The 25,692-nt window shown below is 40.6% G+C and overlaps 1 protein-coding gene across 1 annotated transcript in view; it reads left to right on the top strand.

The window, feature by feature from the left end:
- Positions 1-24,599, top strand: part of Fas (Fas cell surface death receptor) — a 35,210-nt gene extending 10,611 nt beyond the window's left edge. The window contains exons 2-9 of the mRNA XM_021151977.2: positions 2,869-3,022; positions 11,418-11,555; positions 12,597-12,705; positions 14,628-14,689; positions 14,844-14,897; positions 15,368-15,447; positions 16,719-16,743; positions 23,820-24,599. Of these exons, the coding sequence (XP_021007636.1) occupies positions 2,869-3,022; positions 11,418-11,555; positions 12,597-12,705; positions 14,628-14,689; positions 14,844-14,897; positions 15,368-15,447; positions 16,719-16,743; positions 23,820-24,151 (954 nt within the window). The 3' untranslated portion in view covers positions 24,152-24,599. The remainder of the gene's footprint in view (positions 1-2,868; positions 3,023-11,417; positions 11,556-12,596; positions 12,706-14,627; positions 14,690-14,843; positions 14,898-15,367; positions 15,448-16,718; positions 16,744-23,819) is intronic.
- Positions 24,600-25,692: the final 1,093 nt, after the last annotated feature.

The raw sequence follows: 25,692 nt of genomic DNA, 5'->3' as shown, positions 1-25,692 counted from the left end.
AACTTGTGGCCTCAGCCTGAGTAACTAGGGCTATAACACTGCACTACCAGGCTTCCCTGGATGAGGTTTGACTTCCAGTTCAGGACTTTAAAATTAAAGCAGAATGAAGTAGAGAAGAGAGGAACATTTCTTTTAGAAAGCTTCAAAAGATAGAATATATGAATACTTTTCTTTTTTTTCATTTTTATTAGATATTTTCTTTATTTACATTTCAAATTTTATCCCCTTTCCTCATTTCCTATCCAACCCCCTCCATCCCACCCCCACCTCCGTTCACTAACCTGCCCACTTCTGCTTCCGTGTCCTGGCATTCCCCTACACTGGGGGATCAACCCTATAAATGCCCTGTCTTTGAATTTCAATGTGTCATTTTCTTGTTTCTATGGAAAACCAGAATTGACAGGAAAGAGAAGCAATTTTTGCTGACACCAGCCTTACTTACTCCTTACCTCAACCAATGTGGCTGTTGCTAGGAATCGTTACTCCTCCTCCACTCAATGGGTTAGACTCAGTTTTGATCATTGTCACCAAAGAATATTGATCGATGCTCCTAGCCTTTGAGGTATTTCTCTGACTTGAGATTTCTTTTTCTCTCTTTCTCAAGTCTCCATAATCTGCCCATGTGTGTATTTGTGTGTGCATGTCTGTGTGTGTATATGTATAAGTGTGTGTGTGTATGTGTGGTTTGAGTGTGTATCTGTCTGTCTGTCTGTGTATGGAGTTTGGAGGTCAACATTAGGCATTTACCTCAATCATTCTTCACCTTATTTTCTTGAAAGAAGTTTTTCACTGTCTCTGGAGCTTGCTGAGTCACTAGGTTGGCCTGACTGCATTCCCAGGAATTTCCCTGTCTCCCTCTTTTTCCCCAGTGCTGGCACATGGCTTTTTATGAGGGTTCTGGAGCATCCAACTCAGGTCTTCATGCTTGCCTCCCAAACACTTTACGAACTGGGCCACCTCCTAGATCTAGTTTATTTCCATGTGTTGCCAATTTCTGGAATGTCAAATGGTTTAGTTCATCTCTCATTGGCCAGCAGGACTTTGACACAGCCATAGAGTACAGAGCCATAAGAATTTAAATAGCTTTTGTGCAAAACCTCTCTTATTTGAACAATTCATGTTGGGTATATTTCCCAATAAATTACTATTCCCTAGTGCCCCCCAGTTCTGTCACCATAGCTGATGGCTATTCAATCTGAAAGAAGACCCAACATCAACTGGACCAGTACCCTATCTATTGCTGCTGAGGAAGCAAGAGACAGAAACTGCCATTCTGAAAAGAGAAGTTGATGATAATAAATATAGTTTATTTAAGCTGCCCTGTTAGAGATGTCTTAAAGGAAAGAGTACAGATTTGAGTGTGTTTTAAAAGCAATAGGTTGTGGGTGTAGCGTGGTGGCTGATAACTTGCTAGACTCCATGAGGTCCTGAGTTCAATTCCCAGCACCACAAAAGGAAAACTAAAAGGACATGCAAATATAAAGTGTGAAACATCCCTGCATATTATCTTGCTATAAAGCACACATTTATGTGCAAGTCTGCCTTTGGGAACTTACCTTCTTCCCATCAGTAATTGATTGTATATATAGTTACCAGAACGTGGCTTAACAAATGTCTATTGGGTTGAGTTGACAATACTTTGGGCACGGTGCTGGCATTCTTAGGCTCAGTTCTTCTCATCTTTGTAGCACTTCTTCTTGTCCTTTACACAAGTACAGAAAGTCAGTCTTATTCTACATTATGCTCATTCATCTCTGAGTACAGGCAAAGAGCACTATACTGAGAGCTGGAAAACTTTAGAGACATTCTAGCTGTCCCTTTTTCTAGTGAGAAAGTCCAGAGAAGTCCAATGTTTCCTGACACTTTAGTCTCACTTTTCCCTATTTGAAATCTGGATGTCAGAGATGCATCCTAAAATGCATCTGTCCCAGAAGAAAATATGGATACCACAGAGGATCTAAAATGTACTTAGAGAAATCCTAACAAAGGGACCATGCAGCTTGTTGCCTCTACATGCTTTCGTACTTTTTTTTTCTTCTTATTTTCCTAAGCAAAGATAAATTGGAAATAATTTTATTTGGGATTGTGGGTTTATGTCTTCAGGAGAAAAGAATTAGACATAGATTTAAAGATTTGTTCTCCATAAAGAAAAGAAATATTACACACACACAAGGGTAAAGAGATTTCTAAGGATTTAGTGGGAAGTTTATTGTATCTTTGAAACAGTGAGACATTGATTCTGTGACTGGGAAGCAAGAAGGAAGCACAGGCATACTCTGCCTAAGAATCAAGTCTGATCTGAGTGACTCCTTATAGCTTCATGATTAACCTGTAAAGAGAGAAAATATTCATCTCATTAACAGGTGAAGAAATCAAGGCACAGAAAATTCAGTCACTCTTGGTAGGAACTAGATTTCAAACTCTGTTTACTTTGGTTTGTTTTCCCCTCTCTTTTGTTGTGGAGACTTAATGTCAGTAGTAACAGTAGAAATACCACTGCTCACAGGAAACATTCTTACTAGTTACCATGCATTGTGCTCAGAGCTTTGAATGCATGGTTCTATTTAATCGTCACTACAGACCTGTGAGACAGTGGATATTTCTACCCACTGTTCAGATGAAGAGTCGGAGCCTGGGAGGCAGTATGGATTCTCAGACCTCCCCTCCACCACCCATGTATGGAACAATTATGTGGAGTCCACGCTGTGTTTCTAGTGTGGGCTAGAAAAACCTGCGGTTGAACCTGCCAAGCCACAGGGTACTCATCTCCTGGCAACCACCAGCATGCCTTGGTTTAGCCTGACACGTATTTCCCATGTTGCTTGGTTCAGAAATCACTAACGTCCTTATTCTGCTTCTCTTTTACAGGTGCTTGCTGGCTCACAGTTAAGTGTCCATACTGAAGATACTGATAGCATCTCCGAGGGTTTGAAGTTGAGGAGGAGGGTTCGTGAAACTGACAAAAACTGCTCGGAAGGATTATATCAAGTGGGCCCATTTTGCTGCCAACCATGCCAACCTGGTAGGTCACAGGAATCATCGAGAGATGAGCGTGAGAAGCAGGGTGAGGGATTGAGATGCCCTATATGAAAGAATGTGTTGGACCATTATACAGCTATTGGCTGCGCTATAGGGTAGAGCATTACAAAGAAGGTGGAGGGGGACTATAAAATTGTTTTCCAAGCACATTTCTTTCATCTTTATCATATTTGTCTGGGCTGCTTCTAAAAGAACATCATTTACAGATGATGTACATAGCTGAAGTGAGAAAGAAGGTGCATCTTTAGTTCTATTTCTCACAACCTAAGGAAAATTCATTTGTGAGGATTAAAAAGCCTAAGGCATCTCAAATGCCTGGTGTTTGGATCTGAGGGGCTCCCTCAACAAGTGATTTGTAACCTCAGGGGTATGTGTTAGAGCTCCTTTCTTCAGTCTGACTCTATCGTTCTCTGGCCTGGCACTGAAGCCTGCAAAAACTACATTTCCGTTTTTCAGCTGAATAACCAGACGAACCAGAAGAGCAGTGAACAGCAGCCAACAGTTTCTCAAACATCAGTGTTTTGAAATGCAAATCAATTTCAGTTTGGAACTCTCTCAAGCATCAGGAAATGAGAGGCTAAGGGGAGCGTAATTCTGTAAACTTAGTTTCCACCTTTTGGGTTGACCACAGTCACATACAATTATCTGTCTTGGATGCACTGGGCAGATAAGAAGTCGGCTCAGTGGCATATAGGTTTGTTTGATAGGTCTCAGGCAATAGACTTTCAAAAAGCTTCCGTAAGTTTTATCATTAGCATCTCAGGCTTGTGGTACTCAAAGTGCAAAGCAGGTTAAGGTCATGCATATACAAAGACAATTTTACTAAGCCTAGCAGGAAAGTTTTTCTTATAATACAACCCACATATACCTAAGCTCCTAAACACTTACTCTTTTCCAAACAGGAATTGGAAATCATTGACTTTTTTTTCTTTTAACTTGTCACAGACAACTAATTTATGAGTTAAAATCTGTGTTTATACTTTGAAAGTTTGATACAAACTATACTTCACATGCTTAACATTTAAAGTACAAACTAAAACAAAGGCAATGCGTTTTGCATACTAAGGTTTCTAAGACTTTTGTCTGTGTGCTTTGTTTTACTCTAATTTTGTCTTGTTGGCATTTCAAAGGGGAGTCTTAGGCCTGGTGTTTGGATCTGAGGATGCTCTCGCACCACTGTGGGGTGTAAATGGTGCAAACATTTAAGAAGGAAAAGAGAACATGGGTGGAGAACCCAGCGATGTTTTTATTTGCTGACACAGTAATGGATTAATTGATCTGGAAATGCCTTAAAGATTACAAGTATTTAATGTATATGGCATTTCAGTTTGATACCCAACAGGGTAGGGTTTGGCTTGTAAATTCTGGAGTAATAGAAGCCTGGGATAGTTTATATTCACCAGATTCTAAGTGCCTCAGCCTTTATTTTATTTTTCTAACTTAGTCCTTAGTTGTACGATTTCTTTTAGCAGTTGCAACCTGGCATTCTGGCTGTGTTAACGGTTTTTTCTCTGTCTCTTCACTAATGCATCCCAACTGCCATTGCACACGCACTCACAGCTCTCTCCACCTGCCTTCTCCCTGGCTGAATTATTTCACATTTACCAAGAGTTACGTTAGTTTCGAGTTTGTTTATAGCATTGATGATCTGATTGATAGTAACATAGAATACTTATTACTGATGATTAACAACCCAGTGAATAGCAAATATTGGGAAATGACCAAGTTTTTTTTTTTTTTTTTTTTTTTAAGAAAACTAGGCTGAGCATTTTGGAGACCATCCGAAATTCAGCCTGTTGGAGTGATTCAACTTTCTTTTCATCAAAAAAGAAGAGAATTGGGAGAAGAGGGTGGGGTGGGTAAAGAAGCCAAATGGAAATTGCAGGGGATGCTTTGGGTGGATGCAACTTTAATGAAGAGACTATAACTTATCTCTATGTCAAACGATTGACATACTTATAGAGAGACTCTTTAAAATGAAAACACAATGTAGACTTTTTCAGTGATTCCATCTGTGAACTGGTGCTTTTGATTGATTAAAATACACTGTATGCTTACAGCAATTTTTAAAATTGGAAATCGATTCTTCTTTTCTACAATCATCCCAACCAGTGTCCTCTCCCTCCACACTTCCTGTCTTCCCTCCCCACCACCAGCTGCACCTATTCCCTTCAGAAAAGAACAGGCCTCCAAGAGACAACAACCAAACATGACAACCCAGCAGGAGGAAAGCAGAGTAGGCAAGAGGGTCAGAGATACACCCGCTTCCACTGTTAGGAATCCCATAAAAACTCCAAGATAACAGGCATGACATATATGCAGACCTGGGGCAGACCCAGGAGGGTCTGTGCTTGCTTCCTCTGTCTCTGTGAGCCCATATGATCCCTGCTTCGTTGACTCAGTAGGCCATGTTCCCCTGGTATCCAACTCTGCCTCTGCCTCCTACAGTCTTCCTCCCTTCCCCCTTCCATGAGGTTCCCAGAGCTCTGAGAGGAGCGACACAATGGAGACCTCCAATTCAGACTCTTTCTCTGCATAGTATATGGCTGTGAGTCTCCATACCCACTCCCATCTGCAACTGGGGGGAAGCCTCTCTGATGACAACTGGACAAAGGACCCATCTATGAGTATAGTAGAATATCGTTGGAAATCATTTTATTAATTTTTTTCTTTCTTTCTTTCTCTCTCTCTTTCTTTCTCTCTCTCTCTCTCTCTCTCTCTCTCTCTCTCTCTCTCTCTCTCTCTCTCTCTCTCTCTCTTTCTTTCTTTCTTTCTTTTTTTTGCCTGTTCTGTTTGGTTCTACCTTAGGTCTCTGAGTTATCCAGTCTCTGATTCCTGGCCATGTAGACAGTGTAAAGCATGGGCTCCCTCTCGTGGAGTGAGCTTCAAGTTAAACAAGACATTGGCTGGTCACTTCCACAAGTTCTGTGCCACCATTGCCCCAGCACATCTTGCAGGCAGGATACAAGTAAGTTGAGAGCTTTGTAGTTCGGTTGGTGTCCAGTTTTCTTTTCAGTAGCTTGCAGAGTACTTTCCTGCACCACAAAGACTAACCTGTAAGGATGAAGGGATGAAGGCCCTATGCAGGTACCAGCTTGACGTCTCTATGTTCAATGAGCTGGGTGGATGTTGTCCTCAGCAATGGTGCCCTCCCCACCACCACCACCCCCCCCCCCTCACACACACACACACCCGTCAGCTTTTGGAGAGCAACCCTCTGTTCTAGCATCAGTCTGGGTTGTTTAGGAATTCGCACAGGACCCCGTCAGGCAACAATTCAACCGGATGCAACCCAGTTCCACCACTGGATGCCTTGCCTGGCTAGAAAAGATGGCCAGTTCTGACTCTGTACCCTTCATTACTTGGAGTCCTCACTCAAATCACCCTCATCGATTCCAGGAAGAGTCCATCACACTAGGTCTCCACATCTCCCCCAAATGTCCACCAATTCCAGCTCTCTCTCCCCAAACTCTCTCCCTCCATCCCTCCCCATCTCCAACCTGATACCTCGCACTCCCATCCCCACCCATCCCAGTCCACCTGCAAAATATATTCTATTTCCCCTTTGCAGAGAGATCCATGAATCTCCCCCCAGAGTCCTCCTCTTTAACTAATGTCTCTGGGTCTGTGAATTGTAGCTTGACTATCATTTAATTAATAGCTAATATTCAGTTATAAGTGAATACATAATTGTGTTCGCACAAATACCATATTTGTCTTTCTGGGTCTGGGTTACCTCACTCAGGATGTTTTTCTAGTTCCATCCATTTGCTCACAGATTTCAAGCCAGAAATTTTTAACAGCTGAGTACACTACTCCATTGTGTGCACTACCACATCTTTCTCTTTCCATTTCTCTATTGATAGACATCTAGGTTGTTTATTGGCTATTACAAATAAAGCTTCAGTGAACATATTGGAGCAAGTGTCCTTGTGATAGCATGGAGCTTTGTTGGGGTAGAGCAAGAGTGGTATAACTGGACCTTGAGGTAGATTGATTCCCGATTTTCTGAAGACCTGCCATATTGATTTCTGTATGGCTGTACAAGTTTGCACTTCGCCAGCAATGGAAAAGTGTTCTCCTTGCTCCTCATCTCACCAGCATGAGCTCTCACTTGTGTTGTTGATCTTAGCCATTCTGATGGATGTAAGATGGAATCGCAAAGTAGTTTTAATTTGTATTCCCCTGATGGCTAAGAATGGTAAACATTTACTTAAGTGTTTCTCAACCATTTGAGATTCCTGTGTTGATAATTCTCTGTTTAGATCTGTGTCCCATTTGAAATTGGATTATTTGGAGGTTTATATAGATAGTTTCTTAACTTCTTTATATGTTTTGGATATTAGACTTCTATCTGATGTGGAGTTGGTAAAAATATTTTCCTATTCTGTAAGTTGCTGCTTTGTCTAATTGACAGTGTCCTTTGCCTTAAAGAAACTTTTCAGTTTCATGAGGTCCCATTTATGATGTTTCTGATTAAGATGCACTGTATACAAATACAAAACTTTAAAAAATAAATAAAAATTTAATACTTGAAAAGCCTTTATCACATCTTGATATCCAGTAGGATGAATCCAACAGTGCATTTCTTATATTATATACACACATATATACATACTTATTTGTTGCTTCTATATGTGTATGTATTGTGTATGTATAGACATACACACTTATCTGTTGCTTCTATACATGTATGTATATACACACACACTTATCTGTTACTTCTATATAGGTGTGTATGTATGTACACACACACTTATCTGTTACTTCTATATAGGTATGTATGTATATACACACACACTTATCTGGTGCTTCTAAACATGTATGTATGCATGTATATGTATATATATATATATATATATATATATATATATACATACATATATATGATATATTTTGGTTTATTTGTATACATAGAAATGCAACAAAATTAGACCATAAATATATCAAGGCAGCTGCTATGTAGGAGCTTTTAACATTTTCCTAGCTTTTCCAAATTTTCTGCAATAAATATGTGTGTGTTACTATCAGAAAATGATACATTTAGAAACCTTATGTTCAAGGAAATAACCATTTATTTTTTTGTATTTTTGTAAATTTAGATTGTGCACTTTAGAGGAAAGAACCTGTGGTTAATTGTATCCATATAACGCTAGGCATGTTCTACTACCTAGCTCTTGAGATATTTCAGTTCCCTTAAACAGCAGTGCCGTGCCGCCTGCAGGAAGCGCAGTGCCTCCTCTGTTCTGGTCCCCCTGCAAAGCACTACTGTGGGGCTGTCTGGCTCTGAGGCGCTATTTTAATTTTGCTCCAGACTCTCTTGCTTTACTTTTTAAAAGCAGACTTGCTTCTGTTTACTAAAAGGTTACAAAAGGTCACCCATATTTTCACTTTACTCATTGACTTATCAAGTAAATATTGTGCTTCGTCAGCAGGAATCCTATGAGGTAATTCACCAAGCCGTGCCCTAGGAAACACAGCATAGATTCCATTTGCTGCTGTGTCCATGTGGAGCAGATTTGACTGCGTTTGTCATTTGTATTCCTGGCTAGAGTTAATTGTTAGTTACACTGTTAATGACTAGATTTGCTAGTTACTGCATCTTGCTACATTTCCCTGTACATTTGCTGCACTGAGCCCATTACTCACTGACCCCAGCTTCTGGCTGCACTGGCTGCACTGGCTGCTGCTTAGCATCTCTGCCTGAGAAGGTGAATGCCCTGGAGGCTAATCTCTTGTCTTACTTCTAGTGGGACTTCCTTCAGTTCCTAGAACACCCTTAGCACGCAACAGGCATTTAGTAGACGCTTGTGAAATATGTGACCTTTTCAGGAGGCATTGCTCTATAATGCTTAATCATAGAAAAAGAATGACTTACTTTAATAAATCAAAGCAAAAGATGAATGGGTATTTCAAATTGTTCGTGATAATAACAAACAAACAGTAAACAAAATTTATTAGAGGTTTGTTTTTGTCTACAAAAGAAGTCCTGTGTTCCTGGAAAAGAAACTGAAAGGGGAGAGAAGAAAAACTGTGAATATTTATTCTGTGGCCTGGGCATGGTTCTGACCATAAAGACAGAGAAGTCCTCATTATTTGTGTGACAAAAACTTGGGCTTACAGACATGAAGTGCTCTATCAAAGATTTCACAACTACTTCAATTTTGATCAATATTTCTAGAAACTTCCAGTGCTCTTTTCCTTAAACTGCATTGTCTATGAGCAGGTTTTGTGGACTTTGAAAGACACAATGAGAATCAGAACACAGTGAGTTTATTCAGTAATCTCAGTGGCCAAGGACAGCCACCTCCATGATCTGGCCTCTCCTTCCTTTCACAGAAGTGCATCTGGTCACTTGAATTGACCCTTTACTCGTATGTTCCTGTGGCTAACTATCCTAATAATTTTTTTCTTTTGAGACAGGGTTTATTTGGGTAGCACTGGTTGTCCTGGAACTGGATCTGTAGACCAGGCTGCCTTGATTAAAGGCGTGAGCCACCACCATCCTGCTTAACTACCTTACTTTTATAAGAATATTGTTTGGCTTTTTATTGAAGGCTTCCTGGCTTTTTTTTTTCTTTTAACTTTCTATTGGTTCTTTGTGAATTTCCTATCATGCATCCCACTCCCCTCCCCCTTCCTTCATCTCTACCCTCCACCCTTGTAACCTCCAGGGCCTGAGAGGCAATCTTCTTGTGGAAGCTGTAGTGTCAATGTATCCCACAGTATTCCCTCTTGTCCACATTTCTTTCTTTGCAAAAGTTCGTTCCAATGACATACTGGTGTGGTATGAGGCCTTTGATTGGCTTCTCTTACTCTGTCAGTACTGAAACCTCACTGTGACTCCTCAGATAGCCTGTTGTTGCCCTGTATCATGGAGATACTGTAGTTTGGAGTCTGTAAGACTAGCCCCTTCATGTACTCTAACAGTTCATCCGTGGGATGGATGTGGAGGTGGGCCAATGCAAAGACCCTGATCTGGGTCCGAGAGGTATCTGAGCTGGTCAGCCTGACAGCTCCCATGTTCTCACACCCTCAGGCCTGGCTCAGCTGTACTCTGCTAGCCAGGTGAGATGCATAGCCTGCTCTCCCAAGAGTTGCTGTTAGTGAGGGATATGGCCAGTTCTCCTGCTCTCATAATCCTGGGCGAGGTCTCATGTCTGCCTTAGATGGTGATGGACAAGGGAAGGGAAGAGGGTGTCTTTCCCTCATCCGTGCCACCACTCAGCAGACAGGAGGTAGAACTGGCTCTCCTCCACTCATGCCCTTAGGGCCGGGAGGCTCACCTGCATCTTCCACACCCAGGGCCAGCTCTCTTGTGTTGCCCAGGCAAGGTGCAGGGCTGGCTCTCCCAAGGGCGGCAGCAGATAAAGGGCAGGGACAGATCTTCTCTTGTGATCCTGTTGGGGTCCAGCTCTTCAGCCTGCCACCAGAGGCTGGGCAAAAGGGAGGTGAGGGGATCTCTCCTTTGTTGAAGCCACCACACAGCAGACAAGAGACAGAACTGGGTCTCCCACATGCACACTCTCCCTCACCCGTAACCCCAACATGGTGGGTCAGCTCTACTGTGCTGCCCAGGAGAGATGCAGTGAGTGTGCTGCTGAGTGCCACAGGTGGTGAGGGGCAAGCGAGTATCTCTTCCTGCTGGCTCTGGATGTGATTTTTTCCCCCCAAATAGCTGTCTGTCTTTTACATTGCATTTGCATATAATCAGCCTAACACAGCGTCTCCTGATGTTAAGATTCTTTATTATCATCCTTACATACTTTGCCTAATGTTAACTTGGAGACTGCCCTGACTCCAGAAATTCAATTCCTTCCTTCCTTCCTTCCTTCCTTCCTTCCTTCCTTCCTTCCTTCCTTCCTTCCTTCCTTCCTTCTTCCCTTCCTTCATTCCTTCTTCCCTTCCTTCCTTCTTCCCTTCTTTCCTTTCTTCTTCCCTTCCTTCCTTCTTTCCTTCCTTCCTTCCTTCCTTCTTTCCTTCTTTCTTCCCTTCCTTCCTTCCTTCCTTCTTCCCTTCCTTCCTTCCTTCCTTCCTTCCTTCCTTCCTTCCTTCCTTCCTTCTTCCCTTCCTTCATTCCTTCTTCCCTTCCTTCCTTCTTCCCTTCTTTCCTTTCTTCTTCCCTTCCTTCTTTCCTTCCTTCCTTCCTTCCTTCCTTCCTTCCTTCCTTCCTTCTTTCCTTCTTTCTTCCCTTCCTTCCTTCCTTCCTTCCTTCCTTCCTTCCTTCCTTCCTTCTTTCCTTCCTTCCTTCCTTCCTTCCTTCCTTCCTTCCTTCCTTCCTTCCTTCTTCCCTCCATCCCTCCATCCCTCCTTCCTCTCTTTCTTCCTAATTTCCTTCCTTCCTTCCTTTCTTTACTTATTTATTTTTTTCATGACAGGTGAACGAAAAGTTAAGGACTGCACAATGGATGGGAGTACACCAACCTGTGCCCCATGCACAGAAGGGAGGGATTACATGGACAAGAAACATTATGCTGATAAATGCAGAAGATGCACACTCTGTGATGAAGAGCATGGTATGTATCTACAATGCAATTTAGAGAGGCCAATCCTGAGCCTCCATATAGAACCATGCAGTTTGAGATTGGCACTTACCCTGGTCCATGCTGACATACAGGAAGGAGCAGAATGAGGCTAGCTGGGTAATGTGGAGCTATCTTGTAAGGTGGTAATAGATTCTAAAGGCCTTCGCAGTGATTCTTCCAAATGGAAGCAAAGGACTAAATAACTCGATGAAGAGAGATACACCAGCCACAATCCAAGCCACCCATAGAAATCTTTCCCCCTCTACTTCTATTAAAACTTGTCTGTAGTTCTTGTTCATGGCCTAACAAAGAAACCCAAGGTGTGGGAAGGATGTCCCTTCATCTTTGGGGATCCCATCTATCATCATTCTATTTGGGGACCTGGCTTTTTGTAGCTATTTCAATTTCTTCTCAAGGCCAGGATGGATTTTAAGAAATGACAGAAGCAGTTGTACTTAGGTTTGACATCAAGAAAACTCTGGGTATCAAATTTTAAAGCTCTTTCTCTCTCTTCTCTCTCTCTCTCTCTTTTTAAGGCATAGGGTTTTTACATTAGCCTATAAAGAATCGATGCAGAACCCTGGCTATACATTAAACCTGCATCAGGAGCTGTTGAAATACTAATGCTTAGATCTCAGCTCACAATTAAGTCAGAATCTCCAAGTGTGGCCTGAACATTTGTCTGATAAAGCCTAGTTCAGGCTTATCATGAAACAGCATGATGATGATGATGATGATGATGATGCGATGGTTTCCAGGCCATGTATTTAAGTTGCAAGGCTTTCTATTAAAGGCATGGCGTTGCCATCTAAGCAATGGTACACAGTGTCTGGCCTTCTGGATTATCTATTTATCAACGGCTCTTTTTCAAGTTGGTACTTCCTTTTGGTTAGTAAACATTGTTCCTAAAAGTGTGATGGTGTAATAGCTATATCTAAATAAAAGACAAAAAACTATGCCATCCCTGGCCATTTTTCATCACTTATTGTTAACTAGCTACTACAATTAAAACTTTTTAAACTGGCTTTCCAGGTTTAGAAGTGGAAACAAACTGCACCCTGACCCAGAATACCAAGTGCAAGTGCAAACCAGACTTCTACTGCGATTCTTCTGGCTGTGAACACTGTGTTCCCTGCGCCTCGTAAGTTTTAACATTCAGTGCTTAAGACACTAGCTATGAGATGGAACATCCCGCCTTCCGAGAGTAGAGCCACACTGCATGAGAGTTCGGGACTGAGTTCTGTTCTTGTCTGTCCTCCTTTTGCTCAGTTGGCACCGAACGCCACTGAGCTCTTTTACCAAAGCCATCTGGTTCAAGGGATGTTGCTAGCCGCTTACAGTTGTGATGGGAGACACGTGACTGTCATCAAGGTTTTGGTTCTAGGGCAAAGACAGCCAAGTTGGGGGGTGGGGGTGGGCGAAGCAATCAATGCTTATTGCATGTCAGCTCCTTATGGTGTCTGGCATGCATAAGACATTTTTGCTCGGATTGGTGCAAGCTATGCAGGAAGTCCTTTTGACTCTGAAAGGTGAGAGTCTGGAGGAGGCAGGAAAATGCATCAGCAGCTACAAGTGGGTAGGAAGTGTGTTCAGGCAGAGAACCACAGCTTTAAGAGGCATAAGAAACTCCCGTATCTGCTGGAGGGTAGAAAAGCCTTGGAAGGAGCTGGATAAGGACTTTGCCTTGATGCACAGGGGTTCACTTTTGACTCCAATCTGGAAAGTCTGGATGTACAGCCCACTTGTCTGCTGATTAATTGAGCTAGTTTGAGCAGATCGCTTACTCTGTCTGGACTTCAGTTTTCTCACTCACGAAATGCAAAGAATCTTTAATGAACTCCGCGCACCTGCCACATTTCTCTGGAGACCCACACTAGGTAATACATTTTGCAAACACAGCTTTTGCTAATGGGTAGGTACATGGTAATGGTAGATCACTTGTCCGGCATGCTCCAGGAGTCTCGGGTTCGATTCCCAGCACTGGAAGAAAAGTAGCTTTTGTTTTGTAAGAGGCTGACATTGTACAAAATGTTTATAATGGCTATTTCCTTGGCATTCCTTAAACCTGTAACTCACCTTCAGAGCCTTCTGGCTGTTCATCTAATACTAAATGTATTAATGCTAGCTGTATTAGAGACATGCTGCTTTATATTTTACTATTGGGAAAAGCATTTGTGTTGCCTCCCTCACCAGCCCCAAGTGTCTGAGAGTGATGAGAGTCAAGGTATAGATTGTGGGGAAGTAGCTAATTGCGTTCAGCAATAACACAATATAAGCTCCATATACTTTATAATCACGATTTAATTTTCTTCTCACTGGCACTCTTTGAGGTAGATAGCGTAATTATCTCTGTGCTGTTGGTGAGATTTCAGATTCAGGCTCCTGCAGGTCAACTGCTTTCCCACCCTTGCCTGTTTAGGTTTCAGGAAAAGGTAGGTTGTGAACCTGCAGAGGTTAGTTAGCTGAAGAAACCCCCCCAAGTGCCTCTTCACTGTCCTGAGCACTGCCTGCTGGGGCCCTGGGCAGCATCTTAGTTGGTGGCTACCAGCAGGCAGTTTTAAGGGTTTTTAAAACATTTTTTGGAAATTGTTCTTGATAAGTTATTTTTTAAAAATAGCTTATTTTTAGCTCTTATATCTTAAGAACTCAATGTGTCACCAATTTAGTTTTTAAATATGGGGCCCAGCGATATGCATGTGACTGTGGTGCTGAGGAGGGCCAGAAGATGCTGCTGGATGCCCTGGAGTGGGAGTTACAGAAGGCCGTGGGCTGTTAGGTGTGTGTTCTGGGAACTACACCTTCTTCTTCATGGGCAGCCAACGCCCCTAACCACTGAGCCATTTCTCTAGCCCCTATGTCTTAAACTAGATTTAAGATTTTCAACCACTCAGTCACACTCCTTAGTTTGTGTGAATTTTAGATGGCGATCTAGAAATATCTGAAAAGACACAAATGGGGGAATGAGAGGACAGATAAAAGTATCCCTAATCTGTAATGTACATTGGGAAAATGGGGAAGGAATCTACTCAGGCCTTCTGAGTTTCTTTTTCCTTCTCCCCCTAGGTGTGAACATGGAACCCTTGAGCCGTGCACAGCAACCAGCAATACAAAATGCAGGAAACAAAGTAATCACTTGGTTTTATGACTACATTCCTTTCCCATTTCCTTCCTCACATGCCAGAATAAAAAGATCATTGGTTTATTATTGATTGAGAGAACAAAGATCTGCCTTGTCTAAAAAAATTACTTAATTTCATACAAAATATCCAATATTCGCAGGTTCCAGAAATCACCTATGGTTGTTGACCATCCTTGTTTTGTTAATACCACTTGGTAAGTCCTAAGTTTGTTCAAAATGTAGATTAAAGTGACCTGAGAAGTAGCCACTGTGCCCATTGAGAAATCCCAGAAAGCCAGGTGGCTGTTATAATGACAGCCAGTAAACCTGGCCTTCTCTGTGCCTGTCCTTACTCTACAACCTATTTACTTTAAGTTATTACTTTAAAAAAATCACTCCTTCTTATTTTGTGTCTTTAATTTAAAATCTATGACAACGTGTTTCCTTCAAAGATTACTTAATAATATCAGTAGTTAAGGGAAAGCTGGATATCATTGGAGTTATTCTGAAAAACCATCTCGAAGCACAGCAATGATAAGATACACCAACTTTCAGTGACTCAGAATCTTCTAGTCTCTCCCTGTGTTGCTGGAACAAGAAACTGTCTTGTCACCTCAGCTCTCTTAGTGTGAGGATTTCCTAAGAATGGCATTTGAGTCTGACAGAAATCTCTTCGATCTTTCAGTATTTATATATCGAAAGTGCCGGAAAAGAAAGTGCTGGAAAAGGAGACAGGATGACCCTGAATCTAGATTCTCCAGTCATGTGAGTATGCAAATGCATACAACAACCAATTAGCACTTTATTTAAGACAAATGCAATTAGCACTTTCTTTAAAACAAATGCGAGTCCCTCCATGCCCATGTTAGAAGAACATTTGAATTAACACACCAAAGCTAATTTATTACTAAGTTTTGTGGGGTGCTACACAAAAAAGGGTCTGTCTCCTATAGTCATTTGGGTCTAGATGGAACTGGATCTGACCTGTACATTTCTTTCTCAAATATAAGACCATCCCCACTCTCTACTGAGCTGCACAATAAAGCATGGTATTGGAAAAGATAATGGAACTTGTTAAAGACTCTTACCAGAGTTTAATAGGGGAAGCAGTTGTTTTCTGACTCCTGCTGACCCAGATGAGCACTCAGAGTCACCAGCAGATTTAATCAACCAGTATTCATATGTTGCCTTCAGCATTTACAATGACTTATTTATCAAGGTTGCTGTCAGCCTACCCGCTGCTTCCAGGGAATGATGCTAGACTGAATTATCACAGCACCCATGCACACATGTGTCATCACGGGCGGGGGACATGATTAAGGAGCACAGTTTAAGATTAAAGCCGTGCATTAAAGTTTATGATTGTGCGTGAATCCCAGGTATAGTTGGGTTGTTTGCATTGGTTTCTCAAAACAGGGGAGTGGGCTTCTGAAGGCAAGCTTACAAGAGATACTTACGAGAATGAAATAAATCCTTATAAGGTTTTACATAAATACTGTAGGGAGCAATGAAGGGGCATGGAAACCTACCAGTGTGAGCTGGGCAGGGATGTGCAAAGTTCCCTGTTTTGTGGAAATGCCATTGGCTAAAGCACGGGACTCGGATTTCCAACCCCCAGCAAAGATTTTGCTCTTAAAATCCAGCACATGGGAGGCAGAGACAGACGGATTTCTGAATTCGAGGCCAGCCTGGTTTACAGAGTGAGTTCCAGAACAGCCAAGGCTATACAGAGAAAACCTGTCTCGAAAACAAACAAACAAACAAACAAACAAACTCCACCTAATGGCCATGTATGGCTCTTTCCAGCTGGTGGGAGCTATTGCTACATTGTATCTAACACAGGAGGGTGGAACCTTTCAGAATCAAAATTGAATGACTGAAAGAGCTCATCTTAACCACAAAGGCTAGTTTCTTTGTATGTGTGTGTGTGTGGTCATAATCTCAGGCAATTGTATGATATTTCCTTCTGAATTTAGAAAAAATTAAATGACATGCATGTATGTTTTTTCTCTTTGCCTCTGCTCTTTTCTTCCCAGGAAACCATACCAATGAATGCCTCAAGTAAGTCTTTCTATTATTTTATTTCACAGAAGTAGCTTTCTTTATCAGAATAAGCATAAGTCGGAACAGGCTCTAAGATTTTAGAGTGAAATAATGTTTGAATTTCAGTGACACTTTAGGCTTTACTGTTATGTGAACTGTCAGTTCTATCAAAAGCTTAAGTTAATAGCAGTCTTAATTTAAAATATACTAAGAAGCGATGAAACAGAATATTATTAGAGGTTCAAGAAAAACATTTTCATAATCAGTTAGCTGTGTCACAGGACCCCTTGGAATCCGATCAAATGGAACCATAAACTCTATACATCCTCATCTCTGCAACAACATGTCCAATTCTGTTCTGTCCTGTCCCTTGACCTGTGACTCAGACATAGGGATGAACTGACCTTTAAGGTTTGTGGGTTTGCTCATCAAGTCTCTAGGGGGCATTAGAGGTGATCTTTTTTTTAAGCTTCTGATTTCATTTCATTTTTTTTTTTTTAGAATGAACACATTTTTTATTTAATTAAGGAACGCTTGTTCCAAACATCAGAAGTCTCTCTATAATCCTCTGTATATAAAATTAGGTAATTTAACATGTTCTCCACATTGAAAGTATATAGACAGTTCCGCAATTAAGAGCATTTGCTACTCTTGTAGGAGACCTGGATTTGATTCCCAACATCCTCATAGTGTCTCACTACCATTTGTAACTTCAGTTCTAAGGGATGAGACTCCTTATTTTGATTCTATGGGCACCATGCACACATATGGCACATGTATACATTCAGACAAAACACAAGCATGCACACACATACACACACAGTGGGGGGGGGAAGGGAGGGAGAAAGAAAGAGGTGAGGAGAGGAGGGGAGGAAGGAGAGAGAGGGAGAGAACTAAAATAAAAAACCTGTTAACAATTGTCCAAATTAATTGAACTGTGAGGTAATAGAAGCAAAAGAACAAGGTTCCATTCGTACAATGTGTTAGTCTGTTCATTTCTATTTTACAACTCACTTTTATTCCTTATTTAAAATAGAAAATACATGATCAGTATACAAACTTCAAAAGATGCACTAGTATAATGTGACATGAAATTTCACTTCTTACTATAATTAGTGACTGTGCACACTGTCAGTACTAAACTTTAAACACATCTGCATATATCTGCTTTTGTAGTTATGTGTGCATGTATGCCTGGACCTATGTTATGCTTGCATTTGAATTCAGATTTGGGGAAAGTTTAGTTTTACATGAATTTGTGTACATTTTTAAAAAATGAGATATAATGGAAACTATTTAAATGTGCAATATGATGGTTTTTTAAGTCATCAAGGTAATTTAAAATAGTTAAATGCCTCTTAAATATACATGATAACTTCTGAAATTAAAAGTAATATGTACTCAACCAATTTTCAAAATCTATTTGGAACATTAAACACGATAGAAGTAGAAAAAAAATTTCTTATGAAGTCCTCTATGAAAGGAAACTGACAAGATCCTAATTATACAGAAACCATTCCATCTCCAAGGGAGAATGCGCAGTGTAACTGTGGCTTCATAGAATGAATTGGGTAGTGTTCCTTCTGTTTCTATTTTGTGGAATAGTTTGAAAAGTACTGATATTAGGTCTTCTTTGAAGTTCTGATACCATTCTATACTAAACCCATCTGGTCCTGGGTTTCTTTTCATTGGGAGACTTTTAATGACTGCTGCTATTTCTTTAGGGGTTATGGGACGGTTTAGGTGGTTTATCTGATCCTGATTTAATTTTGACACCTGGCATCTGTCTAGAAATTGTCCATTTCATCCAGATTTTCCAGTTTTGTTGAATATAGGATTTTGTAGTAGGATCTGATGATTTTTTGAACTTGTTCAGTTTCTGTTGTTATATCTTCCTTTTCATTTCTGATTTTTGTTCATTTGGATACTGTCTCTGTGCCCTCTGGTTAGTCTGGCTAAGGGTTTATCTATCTTGTTGATTTTCTCAAAGAACCAACTCCTCTTTTGCTTGATTTCAGCCTTGAGTTTGATTATTTCCTGCCATCTACTCCTTTAGGGTGTATTTGCTACTTTTTCTTCTAGAGCTTTCAGGTGTGCTGTTAAACTGGTAGTGTACGATCTCTCCAGTTTCTTTTTGGAGGCACTCAGAGCTATGAGTTTCCCTCTTAGCACTGCTTTCATTATATCCCATAAGTTTGGTATGTTGTGCTCTCATTTCATTAAATTCTAAAAAGTTTAATTTCTTTCTTTATTTCTTCCATGGCCAAGTTATCATTGAGTAGGGAATCATTGTTCAGCTTCCATGTGTATGCTGGCTTTCTGGTTTTTGCTTTGATTTTTTTGTTTTGTTTTGGTTTGGTTTGGTTTTTTGTTGCTATTGAAGACTTCCATTGTCCATGGTGATCTGATAGGATGCATGGGATTATTTCAATCTTCTTGTATCTGTTCTGTGACCGATTATATTGTCAGTTTTGGAGAAGGTACCATGAGGTTCTGAGAAAAAGGTATATTCTTTTGTTTAGGATGAAATTTTCTATACATACCTGTCAAATCCATTTGGTCCACAACTTCAGTTAGTTTCACTGTGTCTCTTTTTAGTTTGTGTTTCCTTCATCTGTCCATTGATGAGAGTGGATATTGAAGTCTCCCACTATTCTTGTGGGAGGTGCAATGAGTGTTTTGTGCTTAAGTAAAGTTTCTTTTATGAATGTGGGTGCCCTTGTATTTGGAGCTTAGATGTTCAGAATTGAGAGTTCGTCTTGGTAGATTTTTCCTTTGATGAGTATGAAGTGTCCTTCCTTATCCTTTTTGGTAACTTTTGGCTGAAAGTTGATTTTATTTGTTATTAGAATGGCTATTTCAGCTTGTTTCTTGGGACCATTCATTTGGACATTTACTCTGAGGTAGTGTCTGCCTTTGACACTGAGATGTGTTTCCTGTATGCAGGAAAATGCTGGATCCTGTTTATGTATCCAGTCTGTTAGTTTATGTCTTTTTTTTGGAGAATTGAGTCCATTGATGTTAAGAGATATTAAGGAATAGTGATTGTGGCTTCCTGTTATTTTTTAAAGTTATTTTTATGTTTGTGTGGCTATCTTCTTTTGGGTTTGTTTAAAGAAGATTACTTTCCTGCTTTTTCTTGGGTATAGATTCTTTCTTTGTGTTGAAGTTTTCCATCTATTATCCTTTGTAGGGCTGGATTTGTGGAAAGATATTGTGTAAATTTGGTTGTGTCATGGAATATCTTGGTTTCTTCATCTATGGTAATTGTGAGTTTTGCTGGGTATAGTAGCCTGGGCTGGCATTTGTGTTCTCTTAGAGTCTATATGGCATCTGCCCAGCATCTTCTAGCTTTCATACTCTCTGGTGAGAAATCTGGTGTAATTCTGATAGTGCCTTTATATGTTAATGACCTTTTCCCCTTACTGCTTTTAATATTCTTTCTTTGTTTTATGCATTTGGTGTTTTGACTATTATGTGATGGGAGGAATATCTTTTCTGGTCCAATCTAATTGGAGTTCTATAGGTCTCTTGCATGTTTATGTGCATCCCTTTCTTTCTTCCTTCCTTTCTTTCTTTCTTTCTTTCTTTCTTTCTTTCTTTCTTTCTTTCTTTCTTTCTTTCTTTTTTTAAAGATATTTTCTTTATTTACATTCAAAATGCTATCCCAAAAGTTCCCTATACCCTCCCACCACCCTCCTCCCCTACCCACCCACTCCCATTTCTTGGTCCTGGCATTCCCCTGTACTGGAGCATATAAAGTTTGCAAGACCAATGATGGCCAACTAGGTCATCTTCTGCTACATATGCAGCTAGAGACATGAGCTCTGGGGGTACTGGTTAGTTCATATTGTTGTTCCACCTATAGGGTTGCAGACCCCTTCAGCTCCTTGGGTACTTTCTCTAGCTCCTCCATTGGGGGCCCTGTGTTCCATCCTATAGATGACTGTGAGCATCCACTTCTGTATTTGCCAGGCACTGGCATAGCATCACTCGAGATAGTTATCTCAGGGTCCTTCAGCAAAATCTTGCTGGCAAATGCAATAGTGTCTGGGTTTGGTGGCTGATTATGGGATGGATCCCCAGGTGGGGTAGTCTCCGGATGATCCATCCTTTTGTCTTATCTCCAAACTTTTTCTCTGTAACTCCTTCCATGGGTGTTTTGTTCCCTATTCTAAGGAGGAGTGAAGTATCCACACTTTGGCCTTCATTCTTTTTGATTTTCTTGTGTTTTGCAAATTGTATCTTCGGTATTCTAAGCATATGGGCTAATAACCACTTATCAGTGAGTGGATATCAGGTGACTTCTTTTGTGATTGGGTTACCTCACTAAGGATGATATCCTCCAGATGCATCCATTTGCCCAAGAATTTCATAAATTCTTTGTAATACCTGAGTAGCACTCCATTGTGTAAATGTATCACATTTTCTGTATCCATTCCTCTGTTGAGGTACATCTGGGTTCTTTCCAGCTTCTAGCTATTATAAATAAGGCTGTTATGAACATAGTGGAGCATGTGTCCTTATTACTAGTTGGAACATCTTCTCAGTATAAGCCCAGGAAAGGTATTTCTGGATCTTCGGTAGTACTATGTCGAATTTTCTGAGGAACCACAGGACTAATTTCCAGAGTGGTTGTACAAGCTTGCAATCCCACCAGCAATGGAGGAGTGTTCCTCTTTATCCACATCCTCACCAGCATCTGCTGTCACCTGAATTTTTGATCTTAGCCATTCTGACTGGAGTGAGGTGGGATCTCAAGGTTGTTTTGATTTGCATTTCCCTGATGATTAAGGATGTTGAACATTTCTTTAGATGCTTCTCAGCCCTTCATTATTCCTCATTTGAGAATTGTTTATTTAGCTCTGTACCCCATTTTAATGGGGTTATTTGAATTTCTGGAGTCCAGCTTCTTGAGCTCTTTGTATATAGTGGATATTAGTCCCCTATCACATTTAGGATTGGTAAAAAATCCTTTCCCAATCTTTTGGTGGCCTTTTTGTCTTATTGACAGTGTCCTTTGCCTTACAGAAGCTTTGCAATTTCATGAGGTCTCACTTGTCAATTCTTGATCTTATAGCACAAGCAATTGCTATTCTGTTTATGAATTTTTCCCCAGTGCTCATATCTTCAAGGCTTTCCCCCACTTTCTCCTCCATAAATTTCAGTGTCTCTGGTTTTATGTGGAGTTCTACGATCCACTTAGACTTGAAGTTTGTACAAGGAGATAAGAATGGATCAATTCTCATTCTTCTACATGATAACTGCCACTTGTGCAAGCACCATTTGTTGAAAATGCTGTCTTTTTTCCACTGGATGGTTTTAGCTCCCTTGTCAAAGATCAAGGAACCATAGGTGTGTGGATTCATTTCTGGGTCTTCAATTCTATTCCATTGATCTACTTGTTGTTCACTATACCAGTACCATGCAGTTTTTATCACAATTGCTCTGTAGTACAGCTTGAGGTCAGGCATGGTGATTCCACCAGAGGTTCTTTTATTGCTGAGAATAGTTTTGCTATCCTAGGTTTTTTTATTATTCCAGATGAATTTGCAAATTGCCCTTTCTATCCCAGTGAAGAATTGAGTTGGAGTTTTGATGGGGATTGCATTGAATCTGTATATTGCTTTTGGCAGGATTTTGACTATATTAATTCTGCCAATCCATGAGCATGGGAGATCTTTCCATCTTCTGAGATCTTCTTCGATTTCTTTTTTCAGAGACTTGAAGTTCTTATCATACATATCTTTCACTTCCTGAGCTAGAGTCACACCAAGGTATTTTATATTATTTGTGACTATTGTGAAGGGTGTTGTTTCCCTAATTTCTTTCTCAGCCTGTTTATCCTTTGTGTAGAGAAAGGCCATTGATTTGTTTGAGTTAATTTTATATGTACATCTCTTTCTTTTATGTTAGGGAAGCTTTCTTCTATAAATTTGTTGAAGATATTTACTGGCCCTTTAATCTGGGAATCTTTGCTCTCTTCTATACCTGTTATCATTAGGTTTGGTCTTCTAATTGTGTCCTGGATTTCCTGGATTTGGGGGGTTACTAGCTTTGTGTATTTTTCATTTTCTTTTACTGTTGTGTCAATGTTTTCTATGGTATCTTCTGCAGCTGAGATTCTCTCTTCTATCTTTTGTATTCTGTTGGTGATGCTTGCATCTATGACTCCTATTCTTTTCCTAGGTTTCTTATCTCCCATTTGTAATTTCTTTATTGCTTCTGTTTCCATTGTTAGATCCTGCAAGGTTTTATTCAATTCCTTCACCAGTTTGGTTGTGTTTTCCTGTAGCACTTTAAAGGATTTTTATGCTTCCTCTTTAAGGGCTTCTAGCTGTTTTTAAAGGAGTTATTTATGTCCTTCTGAAAGTCCTCTATTATCCTCATCATGAGATGTGATTTTAAATCAGAGTTTTGCTTTTCTTCTGTGTTGGGATATCCAGGCCTTGCTGTGGTGGGAGAACTGGATTCTGAAGATGCCAAGTAACCTTGGATTTTGTTGCTTATGTTCTTGCCGTTTGCCTCTCTCCACCTGGTTATCTCTGGTATTAGCTGGTCGTGCTGTCTCTGACTGTGGCTTGTCTCTCCTGCAACCCTGTGTGTCAGAACTCCTTGGAGACCAGTTCTTTTCTGGGAGGAATTTGGGTATGGAAAGCTGTGGCACAGGGTCAGTTCTGGAGCACAGACAGAAACCAAAAGGATCCCCAGCTATTCCTTGATTCCTGTGTCCTGATGGCTCTGGGTAGGTCCCTCTTGGGCCAGGAATTTGAGAAGTGGTGGTCTTACCTGTGCTCACAGGTGTGTCAGCACTGAGAGACCAGATCTTGATGGTATTTGGGTATGGATCACTGTGGCACAGGATCAGCTCCTGGAACAGACCAAGCTTCTGATTTCATAAATGAAATAAGAAGATATAAAGATGTCATGTATCACATCTGGCTCAGAGAATAAACTATAAAAAACTTTAGCAAGTTTGGGAGGACAACTCAAGCTTACCCTAGGGGTCTCACCTAGCGCAGATGTGAACCCGGCTTCTGTAATGGGAATTTCTCTTAAACAAACATTTTCAGAAGCTATTTTCTGTTTTTCAGATCTTAGCTTGAGTAAATACATCCCAAGAATTGCTGAAGATATGACAATCCAGGAAGCTAAAAGATTTGCTCGAGAAAATAACATCAAGGAAAGCAAGATAGATGAGATCGTGCATGACAGCATCCAAAACACAGCTGAGCAGAAAGTCCAGCTGCTCTGGTGCTGGTACCAATCTCATGGAAAGAGTGATGCATATCAAGATTTAATCAAAGGTCTCAAAAAAGCTGAATGTCGCAGAACTTTAGATAAATTTCAGGACATGGTCCAGAAGGACCTTGGAAACTCAACCTCAGACATCGGAAATGAAAATGAAAGACAATGTCTGGAGTGAAAACTACCTCAGTTCCAGCCATGAAGAGAGGAGAGAGCCTGCCACCCATGATGGAAACAAAATGAATGCCAACTGTATTGACATTGGCAACACCTGGTGCATTCTCTTTGCCCGCAAATGACAGTTGATATTCAGTGAGGGTCAAATGACTAGCAGGTTCCAGAGACTGCTTCTGCTATTCTCTGCAGTTGCTGAGATGAACCATTTTCTCTGTCTACTGCGATTTTTACATTCAAACGTCCATGAAATTTGTATTAAATGTGAATTGGGACCTGCAGTGTTTGTGTTTATATTCATATACTGTGAACTGAGGAGAATTATAAACTGAAACAAATACTCTCGGTTACTTGAAGACCTTCCACTGATGGACAGTTCTTTTCCTCTCTCTATGGAAATGTGTAATAGAAGAAATAATTTTTAAATTAAAGTATTTTTTTGCATTTCTATTGCTCTATTGTCTTGCTTGTTATTTCATTTTTCTTTACTCTAGATGACGACTTAAATGTTACCTGGGCAATGAATCTTTAAAGCGTGATTTGTCCTCTTAGGAGGAAATTCCTTTCCAAAGCCTTTTAATAGTTAAATGGTTCGTTCCATGGCTGTTACTGTCAAGACTACTTTAGCTTGGCAGATGTCTGATAGTCTTGAGGAATCTGATGACCATGGTCTCAAAAGTGCATTTAAGCAGAAAGATTGCACGACTTGGGCATTTGCCTATAGTTTTCTCTGAGGTATGACAGTTTTCTCTGAGGTATGCCCTGTCCAGCTTTCTAGTTGGACAGAGCAGAAGGACAAACCCAGTAGAGTTCAGCAACGAAACTCCCACATTTTAAGGTGAGATTAAGCATAAGAACATCCTGTGCCTTCTTTGAGTTTGAACTTGAACCAAGAACTTTGAGTCCCTTTGAAAAGGCTTTGTATTGGAGGATGTGAGTCTTTTCCCCTTGACTTCAGCCAGAGGCTCCAGGAATGCCAGCTCCCACATCAATAACCATGGCTGTGTTCTGGACTTAAAGTGACCTTTTGCTCCAAAGTTACCTTGTTTCAGTGATTGAATCTTTTTTGTGGTACACATCATGAACAGGAATACTTATGTCGCGTATGGGCTGCAGAAAAAAGGACTATGTACAAAAGGAGGTCAGGGACCCCCATGGGCCTTGCATACTTAAACTTCGAAGCATTCTTCATTAGTAACCACGGAGTCCTCTGGTATTTGACCAGGCCCTATGCAGTACTACATTGTTAATTTCCATATAGTGATCTAGATATGGCATACAGCACAACATTATTAGAAATTATTTCCCGTGCTCTCATCTGAATGGAAGTTTACCTGCATTAGGATTTTATACCAGGGGCTGGAAGGTAACTCAGTAGTAGACCACCTTCTTAGCACCCTTAAGGTTCTTGAATCAATCCTTACTACCCAGGTAAATGAGTAGATAGATAGATAGATAGATAGATAGATAGATAGATAGATAGATAGATAGATAGATGGATGGATGGATAGGCAGGCAGACAGACAGATAATCAGGAATGGAAAG

The sequence above is a fragment of the Mus caroli genome, unplaced genomic scaffold (genome assembly GCF_978045245.1).
Source record: "Mus caroli unplaced genomic scaffold, Mus_caroli_1 scaffold_20, whole genome shotgun sequence".
In the NCBI taxonomy this organism is placed as follows: Eukaryota; Metazoa; Chordata; class Mammalia; order Rodentia; family Muridae; genus Mus; species Mus caroli.
Note: the sequence above shows the minus strand (reverse complement) of the source record. Positions and strands in the feature narration are given on the sequence as shown.